The 20040-nt window shown below is 52.2% G+C and overlaps 1 protein-coding gene across 3 annotated transcripts; it reads right to left on the bottom strand.

Annotated features, from left to right (window-relative positions):
* Window positions 1-6912: 6912 nt before the first annotated feature.
* On the bottom strand, window positions 6913-17626 carry LOC128827280 (acyl-coenzyme A thioesterase THEM4-like). 3 transcript variants are annotated; one of them, XM_054011133.1, is made up of 7 exons: window positions 17524-17626; window positions 16753-16956; window positions 14126-14285; window positions 12040-12205; window positions 11797-11907; window positions 10809-10933; window positions 6913-9946 (listed from the first exon to the last, which is right to left on the bottom strand). In XM_054011133.1, exons 2-7 carry the CDS (start codon window positions 16888-16890, stop codon window positions 9888-9890), a joined length of 759 nt encoding a protein of 252 aa, XP_053867108.1. In that variant the 5' UTR covers window positions 16891-16956; window positions 17524-17626; the 3' UTR covers window positions 6913-9887. The 3 variants fall into 3 exon arrangements, with proteins under 3 accessions (XP_053867108.1, XP_053867107.1, XP_053867109.1); XM_054011132.1 differs by having other exon boundaries at window positions 16753-16895; XM_054011134.1 differs by having other exon boundaries at window positions 16753-16892; window positions 17524-17623.
* Window positions 17627-20040: the final 2414 nt, after the last annotated feature.

Here is a 20040-nt window from a genome sequence, read left to right as displayed (position 1 = left end):
ACCAAGCCACACGAGACAGATATTAGTCACGCTGCTCGCTCAGATACTGCGGTGATGAGTGCGGTATAAGAACCTCCATAGAATAGAAACAAAATAGTTCATCTTGCATCTCCCTCCCCTCCGAGCCCCCAGCGTTCTGCAGACATCACTGAGATAATAAGACAGACAATATCATATTGTCTCTCTATAAATCCATGGTACGCCCACATCTTGAATACAGCGTGCAAATGTGGTCGCCCCATCTCAAAAAAGATCTAGAAAGGTTTAGAAAAGAGCAACATACATGATTAGGGGAGTGCAACAGCTTCCGTATGAGGAGAGATGAATAAGACTGGGACTTTTCAGCTTGGAAAAGAGATGGCTAAGGGGGGGATATGATAGAGGTCTATAAAATCATGACTGGTGAGGAGAAAGTAAATAAGGAAGTGTTATTTACTCCTCCTCAGAACACAAGAACTAGGGGTCATGAAATGAAATTAATAGGCAGCACGTTTGAAATGAACAAAAGGAAGTATTTCTTCACACAACACGCAGTCAACCTGTGGAACTCCTTGCCAGAGGATGTTGTGAAGGCCAAGACTATAACAGGGTTAAATAAAAAACTAGGTAAGTTCATGGAGGAGAGGTCCTTCAATGGCTATTAGCCAGGATGGGCAGGGATGGTGTCCTTAGCTCTGTTTGCCAGAAGCTGGGAATGGGTGACAGGGGATGGATCACTTGATGATTACGTGTTCTGTTCATTCCCTCTGGGCATCTGGCACTAGCCACTGTTGGAAGACAGGATACTGGACTAGGTGGACCATTGGTCTGACCCAGTAGGGCCATTCTTATATTCTTATGCTACGTCCTACCAATGCAGGGTGCAAGGGAGACCAGAGGAAAATGTCTTCTTCCCAGCAGGCCCTGGAGTTTTCCGGGTAGCAGCCAAGGTCCTTGGAAGAGCTGGGATGGAAGAGGCACGTTCTGTGCTTCAAGCTATGCTGTAGGCCGATGTCCATGTCATTTCCATAAACACACACATAGGCCCTGGGGCTTGGCGGCCATCGAAGTCAAGCCGAGGAGCTGCTCAGCGCAGATATTGCGTGGGCACTTTTGTCCATTGCAAGAGATGGCAGCAGCATCAAGTGGCATCATACCGACTCCGTACAATGGGGGTCTGCTCGGCCGCTGCCCCAAACGATATTCTGAGGCAGTGCCAACTGGGACACGCTAACGGGTTCCCGCCGATGAGTAAGAGGAACGCAGCAGGTGAAACCCAACACACCGAGTGCTTGGTGGACAAAACCGGACCAGATCCACCGCCGGTGTGATGCCAGCGCAGGAAGCAACGATTGGGCTTGGCTTCTCTGCTCTCTTTGCCAAGCAATTGGCATCTGCTTTCCAGCTGCCAACCAGCTCACGGGCTCACCTGGAGGCGACATCCTCTGAGCCTTTAACGGCAGCAGGGAACGCCGTAGGCTTCTCTTTGCAGCAGCTGAACTTGATAGTAACAATGTGCCTTGACCCGGCTTCACTGCCCTAACAGTGGCCCTTTCAACACACCCCCATGCTGGTAGTCTGGATCTTGGGCTATGGCAGGGAGAGAAGACTGCCTGCAGAGCCCGATATGTTAGGAGACCCCTGAACTCCCTGGCCAAAGGAGGACCGGCTCTAGAGATCAGCCGGGTACCACAGGCACAGTAGCTGGAGATTCCAGCGTAGGCTCCCATCTGGCCTAGCCCGAGCCAGATCGGCACACGCTTACTTCTTTGACCGCACGAGTTTCTGAGCAAAGTTACTGCTGGGCTCCAGTCTCCCGCGCCGCTGTGAGGTGACTCCGCTTCGTACCTCCCATTCAGGAGGCTGCACCCTGGCCCCGGCTGGGCGGGAAGATGTTTCTGAAACAGGAGGGAGGTTAAGACAAGGCCAGACAAGTGACCTTTTGTACAAGATTTCAACCTGGTCAGTGAAAGAGGCTAAATAAGCCGCCCCCGGGGTCCCTTTTAGTCCTGAAGCAAGGATTGCAAACGCACTCCAGCAGCACCATGCGGTGGGCAGGGGCTCAGAAAATCATGACTTTAGGAGGAGGAAAAATGCCGAAATTGTGGCTTTGGGCCATTTTTAAGTCACCACCTCGCGAATATAGGTCAAATTCTTCCCAACATCGCTGACGCTGGGTGCGTTGGGAACAGGCTGGTGGCAGGGAACGGAGCCGGTTTGGTTAAAGAAACCCTGGAAATGCTGCCCCACTGAACTCCCCTTCTCCTATTGCACAGACAGGCAAACAAGGGCACAGATCAGTGGGAATTGGAGTGCTAATATCCTTTGGAAACTCCCAGCCCCAGAAGTCAGTCTCTAAGCTGCACTCTTCAGAGCAGCAGCAGCTGGCTTTGTTGTTAACGCAGCCCTTAATCCCTTCTCCGAGGGACGTGTTTGCGCTACGTGTAACAGGAAAGGCGCACGAGCCAAACGGCACACGCAGCAAGGGAGACGGGGTGGGCGGGGGTTCTGAGCTCAGTTTGAGACCCAAACAAGGAATCTCTGCAGCACCTGCTGGGCCGAATGCTCCAGTGATCATTCAGCACAGGCCTCTCAGGGTTTGCCTTGTTAAGACGGTGCACGACCCGGGTAACTCCATGGCAAATGCACAAGGGAGGCAGATGATAGAGCCGGATCTTCCACTGACACAGCACCACTGATCTCAACGTAGCGACACCGATTTCCCATAGTGCTTATGTGGAGTGCTGGAGTGAGAGCACTCGCGCTCGCCCTGTTCATCCCTGTGCAGGGCAAGTTGACCCCATGCTCCCCGAATCTAGCCCCCGCCGCGGCACACGGAGTGGATGGGGAGGGGGCGGTTAACTCATTCAATCCGAGGCGTGTCTCCTGCAGCAACCAACGAAGGGATCAGCCACTGGGTGAAGTTTTGGGAGGGGGCTCAAGAGAACGGGCACATTTCACCTCTGAACAGCTGCCTGCTGTCGGGGTCAACAATGTGATGCAGGTGTAAAAAAGGCTAATAACATCCTGGGGTGTATTAACAGGAGTGTCGCACGTAAGACACGGGAGGTCCTTGTCCCAGTCTACTCAGCACTGGTGAGGCCTCAGCCGGAGTCCTGTGTCCAGGTCTGGGTGCCACCCTTGAGGAAGGATGTGGGCAAACTGGAGAGAGTCCAGAAGAAAGAAACAAAAATGATCAAAGGTTTAGAAACCCTGACTTGTGAGGGAAGGTTTAAAAAAAAAAAAATGGGCAAGTTTAGACTCGAGAAAAGAAGACGGATGGGGGGACCTAATATGTGAAGAGGAGACAGCCATCCATTGTTCTCCAGGTCGACTGGAGGTAGGACAAGAAATAACGGGCTTAATTTGCAGCAAGGGAGATTTAGGTTAGACTGAGATTAGGACCATTTCTAACGCTAAGGTTAGTTCGGCTTTGGAACAGGCGTCCAAGGGAGGTTGTGGGATCCCCGTCACTGGAGGTTTTTAAGAACAGCCTGGACAAACCCGTCAGGGATGCTCTAGGTTTACTTGGTCCTGGCTCAGTGCAGGGGGCTGGACTAGCCGGCCTCTCGACACTGCTACGCTTCTAATCTTCAATTGCTACATTTGTATCACACCTGCGCCCCACGGCCAGGTTACAAAGGTATTTACGGTGCCTAAAGATGCAGAGAGGCACCTAATGGGATTTCCCAAAGCACCAAACCTCTGCCCTCCTCCGAAACACGCCCAGGATAAGCTCGAACCTGCTCTGTTTCGGCTTCACCTGCCCTGTCCATTGGCCCAAGCGCACTTAGACTGCTGCCAGGTACACAGCAAAGCTGCCCCAGTGAAACAGGTCATCTGTGGGCAAACGCTAAGGGCTATGAATTCCATGGGAGCTGGGCCCCCTTTGAAAACCCACCAGGCACTGCTTTCTAACCATGCGGTTCCCCCCAATGGTAGACCAGGGTGCCCCAGCGCTAGGTGCTGTACAAGCCCAGAACAGAGCCAGCCCCTGCTCCACAAGGCTTACACTCGAAGTGTAGGACAGCAGGTGAATAAAGTCAGGCAGATGGGGGAGCACTGGGAGATTTTCCAGAGGTGCCCCACTCCCCTTGGATATTCGATAATGAGACAATATTAGCCTGCATAGAAAACAGCACACCCAGCAGCTGCCTAGCCACCGGCGAGGGGTTTATTTAAATAGGCAGCGTGGTAGAAGGGAGTTTAATGAGAGTCCATACGCACCTGAGCCGGCTTTGAACTCGCCCTCTACAGCCAATAGCCTCTAATTCCCAACCTCCGGCTTCCGCCACGATCAGCTTCACGCCCACGCAGCTTTCCATCCGCTGGTCTGCTCCAGAAAGGGATCCGCTGTTCCCAGCAGCCCCTTGACTCAAGTCCCAGAGGTTTAAAGGCAAACCCAATGCCCAGCTTGGTCAAAACAAGACCACCGCTCCCCTGGGAGACCATGGAGCCGTACCAGAAAGCACGGGACAAGGAGAGAACGTTTTTTCCATGCTGAGGGCCATCCGACCCGTTTACCACCCTCTCCCCATTCAGCTCTGGCCTACAAAACACATTTTCGGGGCTTAATACATTAAAATAAAATTCTTCCAGCATTCTGTTTTCCTGCTTCCCCCTTGCACCCTCCGTTCTCTGGCTCTCGAGCAGGAAGTGTCTTTAGTTGGGTGTATTAAACAGCACCAACAACGCTGCCGGCACCAACAACAGTGCGTCTTCACTGCAGGATTGGTACCTAGCTTAGCCTACCCTGGGTGACAGCAGCCATGGGGCAAAGCCCTGCCTAGGTTACCACGTTCTCAATGGCGCCGCGCTCCCCTGCGTGTGTCGCTGGGACTTCTGGAGGTGCAGCCACACCAGCTGGAGTCACCTCTTCATGGCTCTAATTCTGGCTATTGTGTTCCAGCGTCCATAGGGATGGTCCCTTCTCGGGGCCATTGTTTAACCTTTCCTGCTTGGCTTTCCTAACGGCCGCTTTTGATCTAAGGCCATAGCAAGTAACCCGTCCTACCCCTCCTCCCTCCCGCACACAGACCTGCAAATAATACAGAAATTTCCTCATTCTCCCCAAAATCCTAGCACCGCCCGGGCGGTTGGCATTCTGACACACGTTAGCTGGTCGAGAATAAACCCCAGGGCCCCCCAGTTGTGTTTATCATGACCTGCTAACGCGAGTGAAAACTACAAGCAGCCTTGTCTTCGCTAGGGTTTAGCGTGTTAACATGTGGTAAAGGAAGCATCCTTTTTCCTAGTGTGGACGCATGCTTATACAGAAGGCTCAACCCTGCTCTACATTACATTGGGAAGGGCTCTGCTATTGTACCACCATAGCTATACTGATAAAAGCCTCCACATGAACACAGTAATACCGTTATAGGGCACTTTAGAGCAGCATGCAGGGGCGGCTCCAGGCACCAGCGTACCAAGCGCGTGCCTGGGGCAGCAAGCCGCGAGGGGCGGTCTGCCGGTCGCCGTGAGGGCGGCAGTCAGGCAACCTTCAGCGGCATGCCTGCGGGAGGTCCGCCGGTCCTACGGTTTTGGCGGCAGGTACACTGAAGGCGCGGCACCGGCGGACCTCCCGCAGGCATGCCACCGAAGGCTGCCTGACCGCTGTGCTTGGGGCAGCAAAATACATAGAGCCACCCCTGGCAGCATGGCTTACCTCACGTCACCAAATCGGATTAAACTATAGCAGCATAGGCCCTTTTAGACAGACGTCCTAGTGTCTACACAAGGCAGGGCTGCTGCTTTAATTCTACCAGCACAGTTGACGCGGCAAAACTTGTAAGTGTAGACAAGGCCTTTATTGCATGTAATAACAACGTAGTAATAATAATCCCCAGTACTTTTTGTCACACGTGGGTGCTCTATCCCCTAGATCCTGCCTCGGGGTGCTGTGTGCGGGAAACAATTGGGCAGGGGCTTGTTTTCACTCTACTTCCTTTTCACCTTGAGTTAAGAGAGACCCAATTAACTCAAAGTAATTCAACACCAGTGGAAAGGCCGGTGCAGACCCGACCCTCCCCTGTGTTTGATCAAGGCTACATGTTTGTTCTTTCCCCTCAGGATCAGCCTCTGAGAAAGAAGAAAAGAACAAAGGTGGGGGTGTGCTCACTCCGGTTTTTACAACTGTGTGAAGTGCCTCCAGTTCTTGGTAGCGAGGGAGCTCCAGGTACAGCACAGACAACGCCGTGGGTCAGTAAGGCCAGGTCTAGTCTGCATCGCCCAGGCCAGAGGTCACGTAGATTCTAAGAGGGACACTGACATGGCTCACGGGACTGGCCAAAGCTAGCACAGTTTATAGGAACAAACACTTTAGGAGGGAGGTTAAGCCTTGTGCTTCAGAGTTCACAAATCTCTTTGTTAGGGATCAGGCTGAGAGTCGATGCGGGAGGCAGATTATCCCACATCTGCTACGGGGGAGTTCGGATGCCTTCCTTGGAAGATGTCATGCTGGCCACTGTCATAAATAGGATACTGGGCTAGATGGAGCTCACGTCTGCTCCAGCCTGGCAGTCCCTAGGGGTGTCCTAGGGTTTTGATGTATTACCTAGAGAATCCCGGAGTGGTTGGCAGGAGGGAGGCACTGCTGGCAGTACACAAAGCCAGGTAGCTACCGCTCTCTCTCGTCTTATACTTCACGCCCGTTCGTTAGGTCAGGGACCATCTTCATGTGTGTCTGTGCAGCACCTAGCACTGGGGGGGGCGGGGCCTGATCCCTGACTGGGACCTCCAGGTGCTTCTGCAACAACAACAGAGAGCAGCAGAGACCAGGAAACTCCTAATTATTATTAAGAACCAACCCACCCCTCTCCGGGTGGCTTACTGCAGCCCAGCACAACCCGAGAGCAATGCTGTCCAGGGGGTTCACCCGGCCACAGTTCCATGTGGGGAGTGGGGGGGGGGAATTAAAAAGGACCAGCACGTATCTGTTCTAAAATAAACATCTTTAATCCTTGCTGGGCATGCCCCTTTTAGATTGCAGAAACCCTCCCCTTCAGATGGAGATGCTCCAAACAGTGACAAACAAGATAACAATCCAACTCAAAACCAAGACCAACTCCCGCCCCAGGCACCGGGATATTTGAGAGAGATGATTTCAAGTTTTTAAACCCTGCGCACTGGGTGAAGAACAAAGAGTCAATTCACATCACAGCCCCCTGTTTGAGGCTCTAACAGAAGGACTCAAGCCGTTGAGAGATTCCCTTACCAGCATTCTTGGCACTGGCTGAGAGCCTAACAATTATTCCAGTTTCATGACCTGATCCGATTTGCCGCATTGCTGCCCTGTGTTTATTTTTGTTCTTCAAGCAGTTCTGAAGGTGGAACTAGCCTGGTCAGTTTCATGCTCTGCTTCTCCTATGGAGCACTTTGCACTAGACTGTCTATGGTGAGAATTTTTCGAAGCATTCTCCAACCATCAGTGTAGTAATTGCAGGAGCGTGGACACAGCTCGGGTGCAGGCAGTGTTAAACCAGGCTGGTGTCTAGACTGAGCAGGGATAGACAGCACCATGGCAGAGACGCCAGAGCCCAATCTACACGAATACTTCCCTGGTGCCAGCTGTGGGTAGTTCTCCCGCTGTTGGTTCACACTGTGACGTCACAGAGCATGTTAGTTACTGGCAATGAATGCTCATTTATAGATTCATTTACATAACTTAAAATACATAGGCCCCATCCCAGCATATGGGAATTCTTTGATCTACTTGGACCGAGGAACAGAAATTGCTCCCTCACTCGGTTCCGGGATGAGACCCTACCGCCGATTAGCTCTGTCTAGTTGCAGAAGCGGAGCAGCTGCAGGATGGGAGAAGCGACGCTACCAGGACAATACTGGTGAGGTTAGATTTCGCACGAGGTGAGATGTTTAAAAGACAAACAAACCCTTTCCACTGAGGATTTAAAGTGGTCCTGAAAGCCTGCCCCTTCATGGCAAGGTGTGTAAATCCCTGGATCCCAGGAACACAAACTTTCTGTGGCGGCCACTGGCACTGCTACTCTTTAGTAAGCAAATTCAAATCCCAGTCAAGATTAGCTTTGAGGGTAGCTACAGGCAAACTCCTCAGGGGGCTTCTGCAAAACCTGCTATTCTCGCTAATGTAGCAAGACTGCAGTGAGTTAACTACAAAAATAAATAAACAAGTGTATATATTACTTCCTTTGCCTCCATTAACATTTTCTTTGCCTGATATCCCAGACTCAACTAGAGATCTACTATAAATAATTAGCCCTTCTAGTGCTTGACAAAGCTGAATTAACCCTGACTCTTCCCCTCCCAGGACAGGCAAGTTTCATCGACCCTTATTTTATAGGTGGGGAAACCAAGGCACACAGAGGGTAAGTGACTTTCCCATGACCGCTTGAGGCGGTGGCAGAGTTCGGAAGGGAAGCCAAGAGTTCGCCCCCACCCCTTTCTCCTCTCCCTCCCCGGGACAGCTCACTCTCAAAGGAAAGAAGGCCGCGCGCTGGCTATTGATAGTTAAGGTCACAAATCAGCAGCAAACTTGGTGCTCTGAGATCTGCTCCCTGCAGGATCGGGGCCCTGGAGAACGAAGTGGTTGTAGAGGAAAGAGGGTTAGTCTGACTAAAATCTGTTGCTACCCAAATAGCGTGATTGTGAAATGCTGCTGTGGTGCCTCCTGGTGAGGCAGGCCCCACTTCAGGACAGCTGCCTGGCTGTGCTGCATTATGGAAGACATAACCTGGCCAGGGATCCCGGCCCACACAGAACAGGAGCGAGAGGAACTTGAACCACAGCAGCATTTCGGAATCAAAATCATTTCCAGTCCCGTGTTCATTTTCTGATGGAAAACACGCACGTCTGCCGTGGAAAGCAGAGGCATTTTGCCGACGTTTCATTTGATCAAAGGCCCGATTTTCCACGAAAAAGAAAAAGGTTTTGACCGAAAATTTTCAACCAGCCCTAAAAATGTCTCTGCAAAGCTTGGCGGTGACTCTTGCATGACGGTGCCTTCCAATTCCATAGATCTATCCCATAATCCGACTCGGATCTACTTTTTCGTTCCTGCGTTGGCTCTGCAGAGCTTACGAGAGCAGGAGCTGGTTTCTCTTCTGGCTCGCGTGTCACTAACAGATCTGTTCACTAAGTTCCAATGACCGGGACAAATTATGTCCCATGTTTCCTTCTTCTAGGCATGGAAGCCAAATTTTCCCCTCTCCCCGACTTCTCCATGTTAAAGGAGAATGGGTCACAGCGAGGAGGAGAAGATACAACCTGGGTCTGGATCACCCGGTCTGGTAGAACTAGACCTGAACTGGTGAACTAGCGTGTAAGGTTTTAAAACCCATTACCCATCCCGAGGCATGTAAATCGCGTACGCTGTGAAGGATAGACAGCATGCTGGATCACAAGATAGCACGCAATTTCCTCAGCAGACAAGAGGGCTGGCAGACAAAATGGAAACAGCAGTAAGAGATATCCGAAGGAGAGGAGAGAATCTACAGGCTTGTAGTGCAGTAAGTGGCTGGCCAAGGGTTAATCGCATTTGTCCTTTGATAAAACATCTGAAGTTGTAACACACAATAACATGCAGAGCTCACTGCCTCTGAAGTCCATAGACGGCACCAACTCCCAGCAGCAGTTCCCTGTACAGCAAAGGCAACGAATGGGATCTTCATGTTCGGAGGTTAATCAGAAACTGACCGGACAGCTGAAGGTGGGATGACACAACAGCTGTAGTAGAGCCCAATGGGCAGAGGTGGCCTCCAGAGAGTCGATGAATGCAGAAGAATCTGCACCACGGCACTGTTACTCAGGAGAAGTCCGGGGCAGAGCTCTCTCTTCAGAGCAGGAGAGATCAGAGCAGGGAATTAGCGACCGGAGAGAAGCAGAGGCCGTAGTGGGCTCGGCTGCAGCCTGGTTGTCTGACAGGCCAAGACGACTCACTGGGAGCTCATCTGCTGCTGCAGGGACTTTGTGGAATCCAGCCGGATAAACAGGGCTAAACCGGGATGGAAGAAAGGATGGAAGTGTCAGCTCAGAACAGCCACGGCAACCAGAGAGCCGCATGGCACTTCCCAGGGAGAGGAAGTGTCTGTCCTGTGCTCTGCAATCTATGGCACAGGGCTGTTCGCAGACAGGCAGAGCACCACTGCTCTTCTGGAGAAATGCGACTCGCTCTGCTTTGCCAAGTGGTTTGTCCTTTGCCAGCTCTCTAGTAGGGGGACCCTGCAGCTTCCCCCCACGTTGTGAAAGGGACAGAGGCTTGGAGCTGCAGGCTGTCTCTGCAAAGCAAGCAGCAAGGGCCAGTGCTGGGTATTTCCTCACTGCTTCAGCCAGCTTGTACCTTACGCAGTGAAGAGACCAGGTCAAGGCCTCGATCCTACAGCAGGATCCGCTAGCGAGGAGCCCCTGACTTCAATGGGACAGGGCTGGCTGGCAGATTGCACTGTGCGCCGCGCTTTAATAGAATAGGGCTTTGCTGCCCTCTAGTGGCTGGTTCGCAGACTTTTGAGCCTGCTGCGGCGGAGGCCGGTGCTTTTTGAGTTAACCAGGCCCCGCGGGGGTTAGCCCTCACTGATGACCCATCTAGACTGGGTCACCTAGAGACAGACGGTTCTTGGAGATGGGGAAGGGGGGGGAGCACCCAGGACTCCATGTCACCAGGGGTTCATTCATTGTGGTCATGTCCGGGTACCAGCATGGGAAGGCACACGCTGGGCCAGACACCGTTTCTGTTCCCCATGCAAAGCTATTTCCACTGGGACAGAAAGTCTGAGGCCCCACAGCCCTATCTGACCGCCCAGGGGCCAAGTGCCCACAGCTTCTGCTTCATCTATTAAAGCCAGCCGCATGAGCCTTACCGGTCGCCTCTGCATGAAGCGTTTGGCCATCGATGCTCCTGACTTGGCAGGACAGAAACACTTTCCTTCCCTCGACTTGGTCCACTCTGCTGTCCACCAAGACCACCGAGCCCAGCGGAATGGGGCTGCGAGAAGAAAACAGCTGATTGTTAGTGAGATTCCACTTCCTGTCCTATGCCGTTGAGCGTACCTGCGAGCTGTTAAACAGCCACCGCGTTCCACCCCAGAGGTGGCAGCACGTTAGTGGCGGGTGAAGCAATCTAAAGTTTCCTAGAAGAGAATTTCATTAAGCTCGGGTTAAAGTTGAGAACACAACCTTAACCAGTAAGCTGTATCACCCAGAGAGGACAGAAAGTCTAAGCAGTGGCTCCCAACATCAGCTTGTACTCCGACATCACATCCTCACCCACAGTCACTCCAGTGCTTGCAGAGCCATCCTAGATAGCCCACTGCTCTACTGCCTATAGACGTTAACCAGCTTTTGTTCTGAGGAGTACTTAGGAGGATGTGACTATCCTCACAACACCCCAGTGAGGTAGAAAGGTGATGTCCCCATTTTACAGAGGCACAGAGAGATCTAGTGGCTTCCCAGGGTCTTAAAGGGAGTCTGAACCCAGATTCCAATCCAGTGCCTTAACTGGAAGCTCACTGTTCCTTAGAAAGGCTTGTCTGGATGTTGGAGAGGGGCGAGTGATTCCTTAGTGCCCGGTCAATAGTACATTGATTGAGTTGGAAGCATACTTAGATCTTTCTGGATGAACAGGGCTACAAACCTAAGGGCACCAAGTTGTCAAACCATTCCAGAGCAGGACGCAATTGAAGTTATTATCTGACCCCTAGTCATGGACCCATGGCGCTAGGTGCTGCACAAACACAGACCCAGGAGCTGGGCTCTGCCCCGAAGTGCTTACAATCTCTTTGCACTGTTGCAGGCCCCCTGATTTTACCGGTAAGCCCTGAGGCTACACAGAAGCCTTAATTCACTTACTTCCTGTAGTTTATACTGAGGTTAGCCGTCATCACCCTGCCAGCGACAAATATAGCACAGCCCCCAATCGTGCTGTCAATGATCGTTGCAGTGGAGCCCCCGTGGGCAAACCTGAAAGGCAGATTGGGAAGGTGACGTAAGAAAGGGTTGAACATGATCTCCCGAGACATGAGCTCTCCCACCCCAGTCAATGGCAGTTAAGATCACAACTCTGGGGGAGGACAATTAACGGGACCTCCTCACCCCGGAGGCCCTTCCAGATAGGGGCCCGGCTGGAACAGACACACCATCCTTTTCTCAGACTGGTTAAGGAACATGGCATATTCGAAGCCCACTCCTTCCGTATCCATGTTTCTGGGGAAGAGGCGGGTTTCCTTCCGCTCCTTCTCAGACGTCGGCTTCAGCGATTCTAGTCGGGTGGAAGAAAAGTGACAACAAATGAGCGGCAAGGTGCAAAGCAGCTAGGAGTTAAAGGCACAGCGCCAGGCTAAAAACGAAGACCCAGATGCACAAAGATTTCCACGGACGTCATAGGCGCCGACTTCTTCTGGAGCCAGTGGGTGCTCGACCCCCATCTGTCCCTGGTCCCGCCCCCTTCCCCAAAGTCCCCGCCCCAACCCCACCCCTCCCGCCCCCATTCCAACCCCTTCCCCAAAGTCCCCGCCCCAACCCCACCCCCTCCCTGCCCCTATTCAACTCCTTCCCCAAATCCCTGGCCCCGCCTCTTCCCCCCTCCCTCCCAGAGCTTGCTACAGCTGTTTGGTGGCGGCAAGCGCTGGGAGGGAGGGAGGAGCAGAGACACGGCACGCTGGGAGGAGGCGGAGGGGTGGGGGGGAGCTTGGCTGCCGGTGGGTGCAGAGCACTCACTAATTTTTCCCAGCCCCGGAGCACCCACGGAGTCGGCACCTATGGCGGACATTAGGAGCCTGAATACCTTTGTGGATCTGGGCCTAAATCCCTTACTTGTATGGCTAACGATCCCTTGGATTGTTAGGATTCAAAATATTACAAGGCTAAGGTGATTTTTCCGCTACGGATGCTTTTCAGATTTAATTGGGTTGACCTGTAAAGCCAGGCTAGTCAGTTTCGCTTTCTAGTTCTCCTGCACTAGAACACAGGTGAAATGTTGGTATTTGCTGTTTGATAAGCTGGGACAATGTGCTTACCGAGGGTGACCAGATGTCCCGATTTTATAGGGACAGTCCCGATTTTTGGGTCTTTTTCTTATATAGGCTCCTATTACCCCCCACCCACTGTCCCGATTTTTCACATTTGCTGTCTGGTCACCCTATGCTTACCACTGAGCCAGCCACAGAACACAGACAGGCACAGAGTTCACAGGATGCAACGGGAAGCTCAGAGGAAGGGAGACAAGGAAGAGAGGGGTTTTTTTTGTTTCTAATGTTCGTTACTGACTCGCTTCCTATGGGCGCCTCCAAGGACATGAGTCTGCAGGAGGGGAGAGTGGTTTGGCAGACTGGAAGCATATTTCATGCCTAAAGGGCGGCATGGAAAGAAACACAGAGATGGTTGCAGGAGAAACAGCTGACCACAACATTTGCAGTTTGGACTGCACAGGGGGAAGGGGAATGTTTAGATCCAAACCAAAATACACACAAGGAAATGTAACGGGAAGTAACATCAATAGAATTCTCATTTGGTAACTGACTTCTAAGAAATGCTGGACACAAGATATTATAGAGGCAGGATTCAAAAAGATTAGTCATTGATAGAAATAAAGAAACTATTCTCCAGAGTTACCCTGGCTGGATAGAGGGGTAAATAAGGCATATCAACCCTCAAGGTTCAAGATCTAAACCGAGCCGTCAGCTGCTTGGGGTTGGGATGAAACTACCATCTTTGCATAGTTATTCGCTATGGGGGAAAGGGGGTGTATTACTAGCCACTATCAGAGACAGGATGGCTCATTGGTCTGATCCAGAACAGGCACTTACAAATAGGAGAGTGAACAGACATTGTTTGCCAGAGCTGGGGTTGATTTTACCCTTTACCCAGGAGGTGGCAACAGGAATGTGAGATGGTTAGTGGTAACGCACACACACAAAAAGTATCTCAGGGTAAAGATAGGGGGTCTGATTTTCCCCTCAGTTACACCAGTCCCCACTAGCACTATTCTGAATTTACACCAGCGTTGGTGGAGGAAAACTCAAGCCCGTGAACCAGTGCATGTCTTCAAGGCTTTCGTGGCAACCCCAACACATACCGGAAAGGTAAAGGAAGTAGGGTGAATACTTGATCCAGAATTCCAGAGGAAGAGAGAGAGAGACAGACAGACAGACAGACACACACACACACCAGAAAGACTTGCCTGGTAAATGATCAACACTATTGCTGTAGGAAGGAATCCTTTTCCATGTCCCATCTTTACACATCTCCAGGAACCTGCTATACAAATCCATCATGCCCTGGCTCCAGCTGGAGTTGGGGAGGGCATAATCCTTCAACTCTCTGGCCTGAGAGAGCCAGGTCTGAAAAGAAATTGTTGAGACACCGTAAAGCTGGTGACCATCTCCTAATAATCCTGATAAGCATTCATCTAGCACTTTGAGCCTTCAAAGCACCATGAAAGCTTTAATCCACCCCATTTGACAAGGCAGAGATCCAGACAGTCGTATATGCAATCTGCCTGCTTTGTCTTGGGTTTCCTTTTTGCATAGAGTCTAACAGGACAATTTTGAAAGGTGCACTGACTGCATCGCCTTTTGGAAAACATCATTCTCCTTTTACTTCCTGTGAGAAGGTTTCCATGCAAGGATGCAATGGGATGCTGTTATTTATCTAGTGAACACTGAACAGGTTTTCAGAAGCAGTCACAAGACAGAATAAACCACCACACAAATCCAGAGTCACTTAAGTGCACCTTATCATAGAGATCTAGGGTTCAAAGGGACCTTGAGAGGTCCTCTAGTCCAGTCCCCCACACTGAGGCACCACTAAGTAAACCTAAACCATCCCTGACAGGTGTTTCATAGAATCGTAGGACTGGAAGGGACCTCAAGAGGTCATCTAGTCCAGCCCCCTGCACTCCTGGCAGGACGAAGTATTAGTTTGTCCAACCTGTTCTTAAAAACCTCCAATGATAAGGATTCCCAAACCTCCCCTGGTAACTTATTCCAACGCTTAGCAATCCTTATAGTCAGCAGGTTTTTCTAACATCTAACTTCAGTCTCCTTTGCTGCAGATTAAGCCAATTACTTCTTATCCTACCTTCAGGGGACATGGAGAACAACTGGTCATTGTCCTCTTTCTAACGGTCTTTCACATATTTGAAGACTGGTGTGGTCCATACTCAGTCTTCAGCCCCCCACCTTGTCCAGCTGTTATGTTAGCTAGTGAGATTCTTTCCAGGGTCGAAATGCAGTAGTCCCTCCTTCACTGGATGCAATTAGCCAATGGCATCAAGTCAGCAGTATATCATTTTTTCCCCAAGTAAGCAGGGTATACTTTAATGGGGTAGCAAAATATCGCTCTATCAACACAGACTCACGGTTAAGTGGCTTTTTTTTTTTTTTTTTAAAACTCAACTTACTTACAAGTTTCCAAATCCAATTTACAGTCATTATGGATGCTTTGTTGACTGAATGCATCTCAGATCGATAAAGTCACTTTTGCTTTCGATTACAATCCCTTTCAGTTTTAGCACCTCTGCTGCCATGTTACAAACCATAGCAGATCAAAGTTTGGTTTTAAAAAATAACACTTCATTTGAAGAACAACAATCAAAGCCTGTGAAAACTTTTCTATTGCTCTTTGGTCTTCAAACCTCAAGTTTTGGCCCATATACTATAGTGTGTTATTATTCAGGAGACTGCTGCCTATAAGAAAGGTAGCCCTAATGTGTTAATCACGTTGTCTGCTAGAAATATTTCCAAGCTAGGAATTGGGATTAAAAATGCCTTCATGTGATTTTATTGGCATAAAGTCTTCTATGACTGTTTTAAGGAACAGAAATGAAGGTGGTGCATAATTCAATCACACAGAGCAACCCATGAGATACTCAAGAAAAAGTTTAATATAGCAAATAAAATTCCAATGGTATTTATTTGTTATATTTAAGAAAGGCAAAAACATCTTTGTTATAACATGGTGTTGTTCATAACTCTTCATATTCCAGACACAAGAATTCTTCCTCTGATTATTTTCAGAGAATTACAATTGCTAGCCATCTGTCTGCAGATTCGTATCCCTTCCTCACAGTAGCCTGGCAAAGAGGGCCACGCATTCATTCTCTCAGCACAGAACACATTTTTAAACAAACATACAGCTTTCACCAAGGTAATAAGGGAATAATTAAAAGACATTTCTCTCTGTTTTGTCTTCTGTTTCATCAGAAGTGTTTTCAGCCAACTGAACTATTAGATGGGTAGGCAGGAGAAGATTCACCTTAAAAGCATATATCTGAACTGCAGTTCTGTGCTAGAATACTAAATCATTTTGTATAGATAGGAGGAAGCTGAACTGTCTTTAACTCAATGTTTTTTTTACAACCACTAATACTACCTGGTGATTGTAGAATGCCTTTCACCATAGGGTAGGAAAGCTCCCCCCGCCCTCCCAAGACATTTCTCTCTTTCTTCAAATTATGGGGAACTGGGAGGCAGACAGGTTGAGAAATTAAGCCTAGCCACTGTTTTTAGGTGCCTCAACATCTGTGAGTTCAAGCTGACACACGGTGGTCTAATATTCATAAATCCTGAGTGCCTACAACTGCAGAGACACTGGGAGATGTTCAGTACCCCTGAAAAGCAGACCCCAAGTTGGGCACCCAGAAATTGAATGATCACAGATGAGTGGCCACTTTTGACCCGGTTTAAGAGATATGTCCAAGGCCAGCAACAGAATCAGGGTCAGAGTTAAGATTAAAAACCTCTTGGCTTCCGGCTCCCTGTGCCCTGCTCAGTTCATGCATCTCTCAAACTGGGAAGCGATACTCACCACTGAGTTCCAGAGCGGACTGCATGGGGCAGCTGGGCTTAACCCTCGAACGACACCGCAGCGTGACACCTTTGGATCCGGACGGAGGAATGCACCGCAACCAAGCCCCCTTGCCAACCTAACACAATTCCTCCACATGGCTTCTAGTGCAGAGATAGCAAACGTTGAGACTTGCTCTGTCAACGCAGCCCACAAATGTTGTCTCTGTTGTTGTAATGCAAGCTGGTGATGCAACCGGGTGCAACGAGCAGGAATCACTCACCTACCCACCAGATGCTAATTTCACAACTGCTTGCTAGCAGCATCTTGGGAAATTTCATGGAGCTCGGTGGAGGCAGGATGAGGATTCGGGGGCAATCCCATCCCTTCTACTCGGGGCAGCAAGGACTGGACTAGACTAGCCCCAGCCAGGCTCTAACACACCAGCGCGGGCTCTATGGCTTAGAGCTGCACCACTGGCTTGAATGGGGGGCTGAGGGAGGGGGGAACCACTGGCCTGAATGGGGGGCTGCGGGGAGGGGCCCTGCCTTGTGGCTCAGCCCCCCGCCCCCCAGAGGCCAGGCTGCAGCAGCAACAAGTGAGGAAGGGGAAGCCCACAACTGGGGGGTGCCCTAAGGAACTGGGGGTGGGAAGGGATCACCCCTGAGTGACCTCTGACCTTGGAATGACCTCCTGGCCCCAGTAGGGGTGGAGGGCTCCCTCCCTGAACTTTGACCTAGGATGGGTCTAGGATGACCTCTGACCCCAGTGGGGGGGGGGCTTTCCACTGACCTCTGACCCCAGCGCAGGTGGCAGCTCCCGCCTCCCCGCAGCGAGCTTCACCGGCGACCCAACATCAGGTGTGGAGCTGGGACCGGCTTAGACGTTACCACAGCGTGACGTCACGTGCCCCACCACGTGACAGGGATGGCGCGCCGCCGCCGCCGCTCCGCCCCTTCCGGCGCCTTCTCCCCTGTTGCCATGGGAACTGGGGGAGACGGGCCGGAGAGCGGCAGCCTCGTTCCCTCCCCACGGGGCCGTTACACCTTTCCCGGGCCCATGGAGTCCCCGCCCCCCCCCCCGGGCTTACACAGACCCTCCAGTCCCTATAGCCCCCCCCAGGCTAGAACCCCATAGAATTATCCCCGAGTCCCATATAGCTCCCGAGCGCCCATCGATCCCTCCCTCCCCAGGTCCCATATAGCTCCCTAGCGCCCATAGAGCCCTCCCTCCCCAGGTCCCATATAGCTCCCTAGCGCCCATAGAGCCCTCCCCAGGTCCCATATAGCTCCCGAGCGCCCATCGATCCCTCCCTCCCCAGGTCCCATATAGCTCCCGAGCGCCCATCGATCCCTCCCTCCCCAGGTCCCATATAGCTCCCGAGCGCCCATCGAGCCCTCCCTCCCCAGGTCCCATATAGCTCCCGAGCGCCCATCGAGCCCTCCCTCCCCAGGTCCCATATAGCTCCCTAGCACCCATAGAGCCCTCCCCAGGTCCCATATAGCTCCCTAGCGCCCATAGAGCCCTCCTCCGGTCCCATATAGCTCCATAGCGCCCATAGAGCCCTCCCTCCCCAGGTCCCATATAGCTCCCGAGCACCCATCGAGCCCTCCCCAGGTCCCATATAGCTCCCGAGCGCCCATCGATCCCTCCCTCCCCAGGTCCCATATAGCTCCCTAGCACCCATAGAGCCCTCCCCAGGTCCCATATAGCTCCCGAGCGCCCATCGATCCCTCCCTCCCCAGGTCCCATATAGCTCCCGAGCGCCCATCGATCCCTCCCTCCCCAGGTCCCATATAGCTCCCGAGCGCCCATCGAGCCCTCCCTCCCCAGGTCCCATATAGCTCCCGAGCGCCCATCGAGCCCTCCCTCCCCAGGTCCCATATAGCTCCCTAGCACCCATAGAGCCCTCCCCAGGTCCCATATAGCTCCCTAGCGCCCATAGAGCCCTCCTCCGGTCCCATATAGCTCCATAGCGCCCATCGAGCCCTCCCTCCCCAGGTCCCATATAGCTCCCGAGCACCCATCGAGCCCTCCCCAGGTCCTATATAGCTCCCGAGCGCCCATCGAGCCCTCCCCAGGTCCCATATAGCTCCCTAGCGCCCATGGAGCCCCCCCCCAGGTCCCATATAGCTCCCTAGCGCCCATGGAGCCCTCCCCAGGTCCATATAGCTCCCTAGCGCCCATAAAGCCCTCCCCAGGTCCCATATAGCTCCCTAGCGCCCATCGAGCCCTCCCCAGGTCCCATATAGCTCCCTAGTGCCCATCGATCCCTCCCTCCCCAGGTCCCATATAGCTCCCGAGCGCCCATCGATCCCTCCCTCCCCAGGTCCCATATAGCTCCCGAGCGCCCATCGAGCCCTCCCTCCCCAGGTCCCATATAGCTCCCGAGCGCCCATCGAGCCCTCCCTCCCCAGGTCCCATATAGCTCCCTAGCACCCATAGAGCCCTCCCCAGGTCCCATATAGCTCCCTAGCGCCCATAGAGCCCTCCTCCGGTCCCATATAGCTCCATAGCGCCCATCGAGCCCTCCCTCCCCAGGTCCCATATAGCTCCCGAGCACCCATCGAGCCCTCCCCAGGTCCTATATAGCTCCCGAGCGCCCATCGAGCCCTCCCCAGGTCCCATATAGCTCCCTAGCGCCCATGGAGCCCCCCCCCAGGTCCCATATAGCTCCCTAGCGCCCATGGAGCCCTCCCCAGGTCCATATAGCTCCCTAGCGCCCATAAAGCCCTCCCCAGGTCCCATATAGCTCCCTAGCGCCCATCGAGCCCTCCCCAGGTCCCATATAGCTCCCTAGTGCCCATTGAGCCCTTCCCAGGTCCCATATAGCTCCCTAGCGCCCATTGAGCCCTCCCTTCCCAGGTCCCATATAGCTCCCTAGCGCCCATCGAGCCTTCCCGCCCCAGGTCCATATAGCTCCCTAGCGCCCATAGAGCCCTCCTTCCCTCTCTCCCCAGGTCCTGTATAGCTCCCTAGCACCCATTGAGCCCTCCCTCCCCAGGTCCCACATAGCTCCATAGCGCCCTCCCTTCCCAGGTCTCGTATAGCTTCCTAGCGCCTATAGAACCCTTCCCACTCCCATGGGGTCTTCAAGTCCCATCTATATCTAAAACTATATCTATGTCTCTGCTCAAGGAGCATGGAGCCCCCCCAAATCCCTTATAGCCCCTCCCAGAGTCTATACAGCCCCATATAATTATCCTCAACTCCCATATAGCCCCCTCAGGCCCATTAAGCCTGTATAGTTCTCTAGGTCCCATATAGACCCTATAGAACCCTACATATCCAGGGTCCATATAGTCCTTA

Source organism: Malaclemys terrapin, chromosome 21 (assembly GCF_027887155.1).
Source record: "Malaclemys terrapin pileata isolate rMalTer1 chromosome 21, rMalTer1.hap1, whole genome shotgun sequence".
In the NCBI taxonomy this organism is placed as follows: Eukaryota; Metazoa; Chordata; order Testudines; family Emydidae; genus Malaclemys; species Malaclemys terrapin.
The sequence above is the reverse complement of the archived record's forward strand: the minus strand, read 5'-3'. Positions and strand labels throughout refer to the sequence as shown.

Coding starts and splice junctions, on each gene's coding strand:
- LOC128827280 (XM_054011133.1), bottom strand. CDS start 16,890: ATGTGGAGGAATTGTGTTAGGTTGGCAAGGGGGCTTGGTTGCGGTGCA. Junction 14,286..16,752: donor GTCCGCTCTGGAACTCAGTG/GTGAGTATCGCT, acceptor ATTTCTTTTCAG/ACCTGGCTCTCTCAGGCCAG. Junction 12,206..14,125: donor TAGTGTTGATCATTTACCAG/GCAAGTCTTTCT, acceptor CCACCCGACTAG/AATCGCTGAAGCCGACGTCT.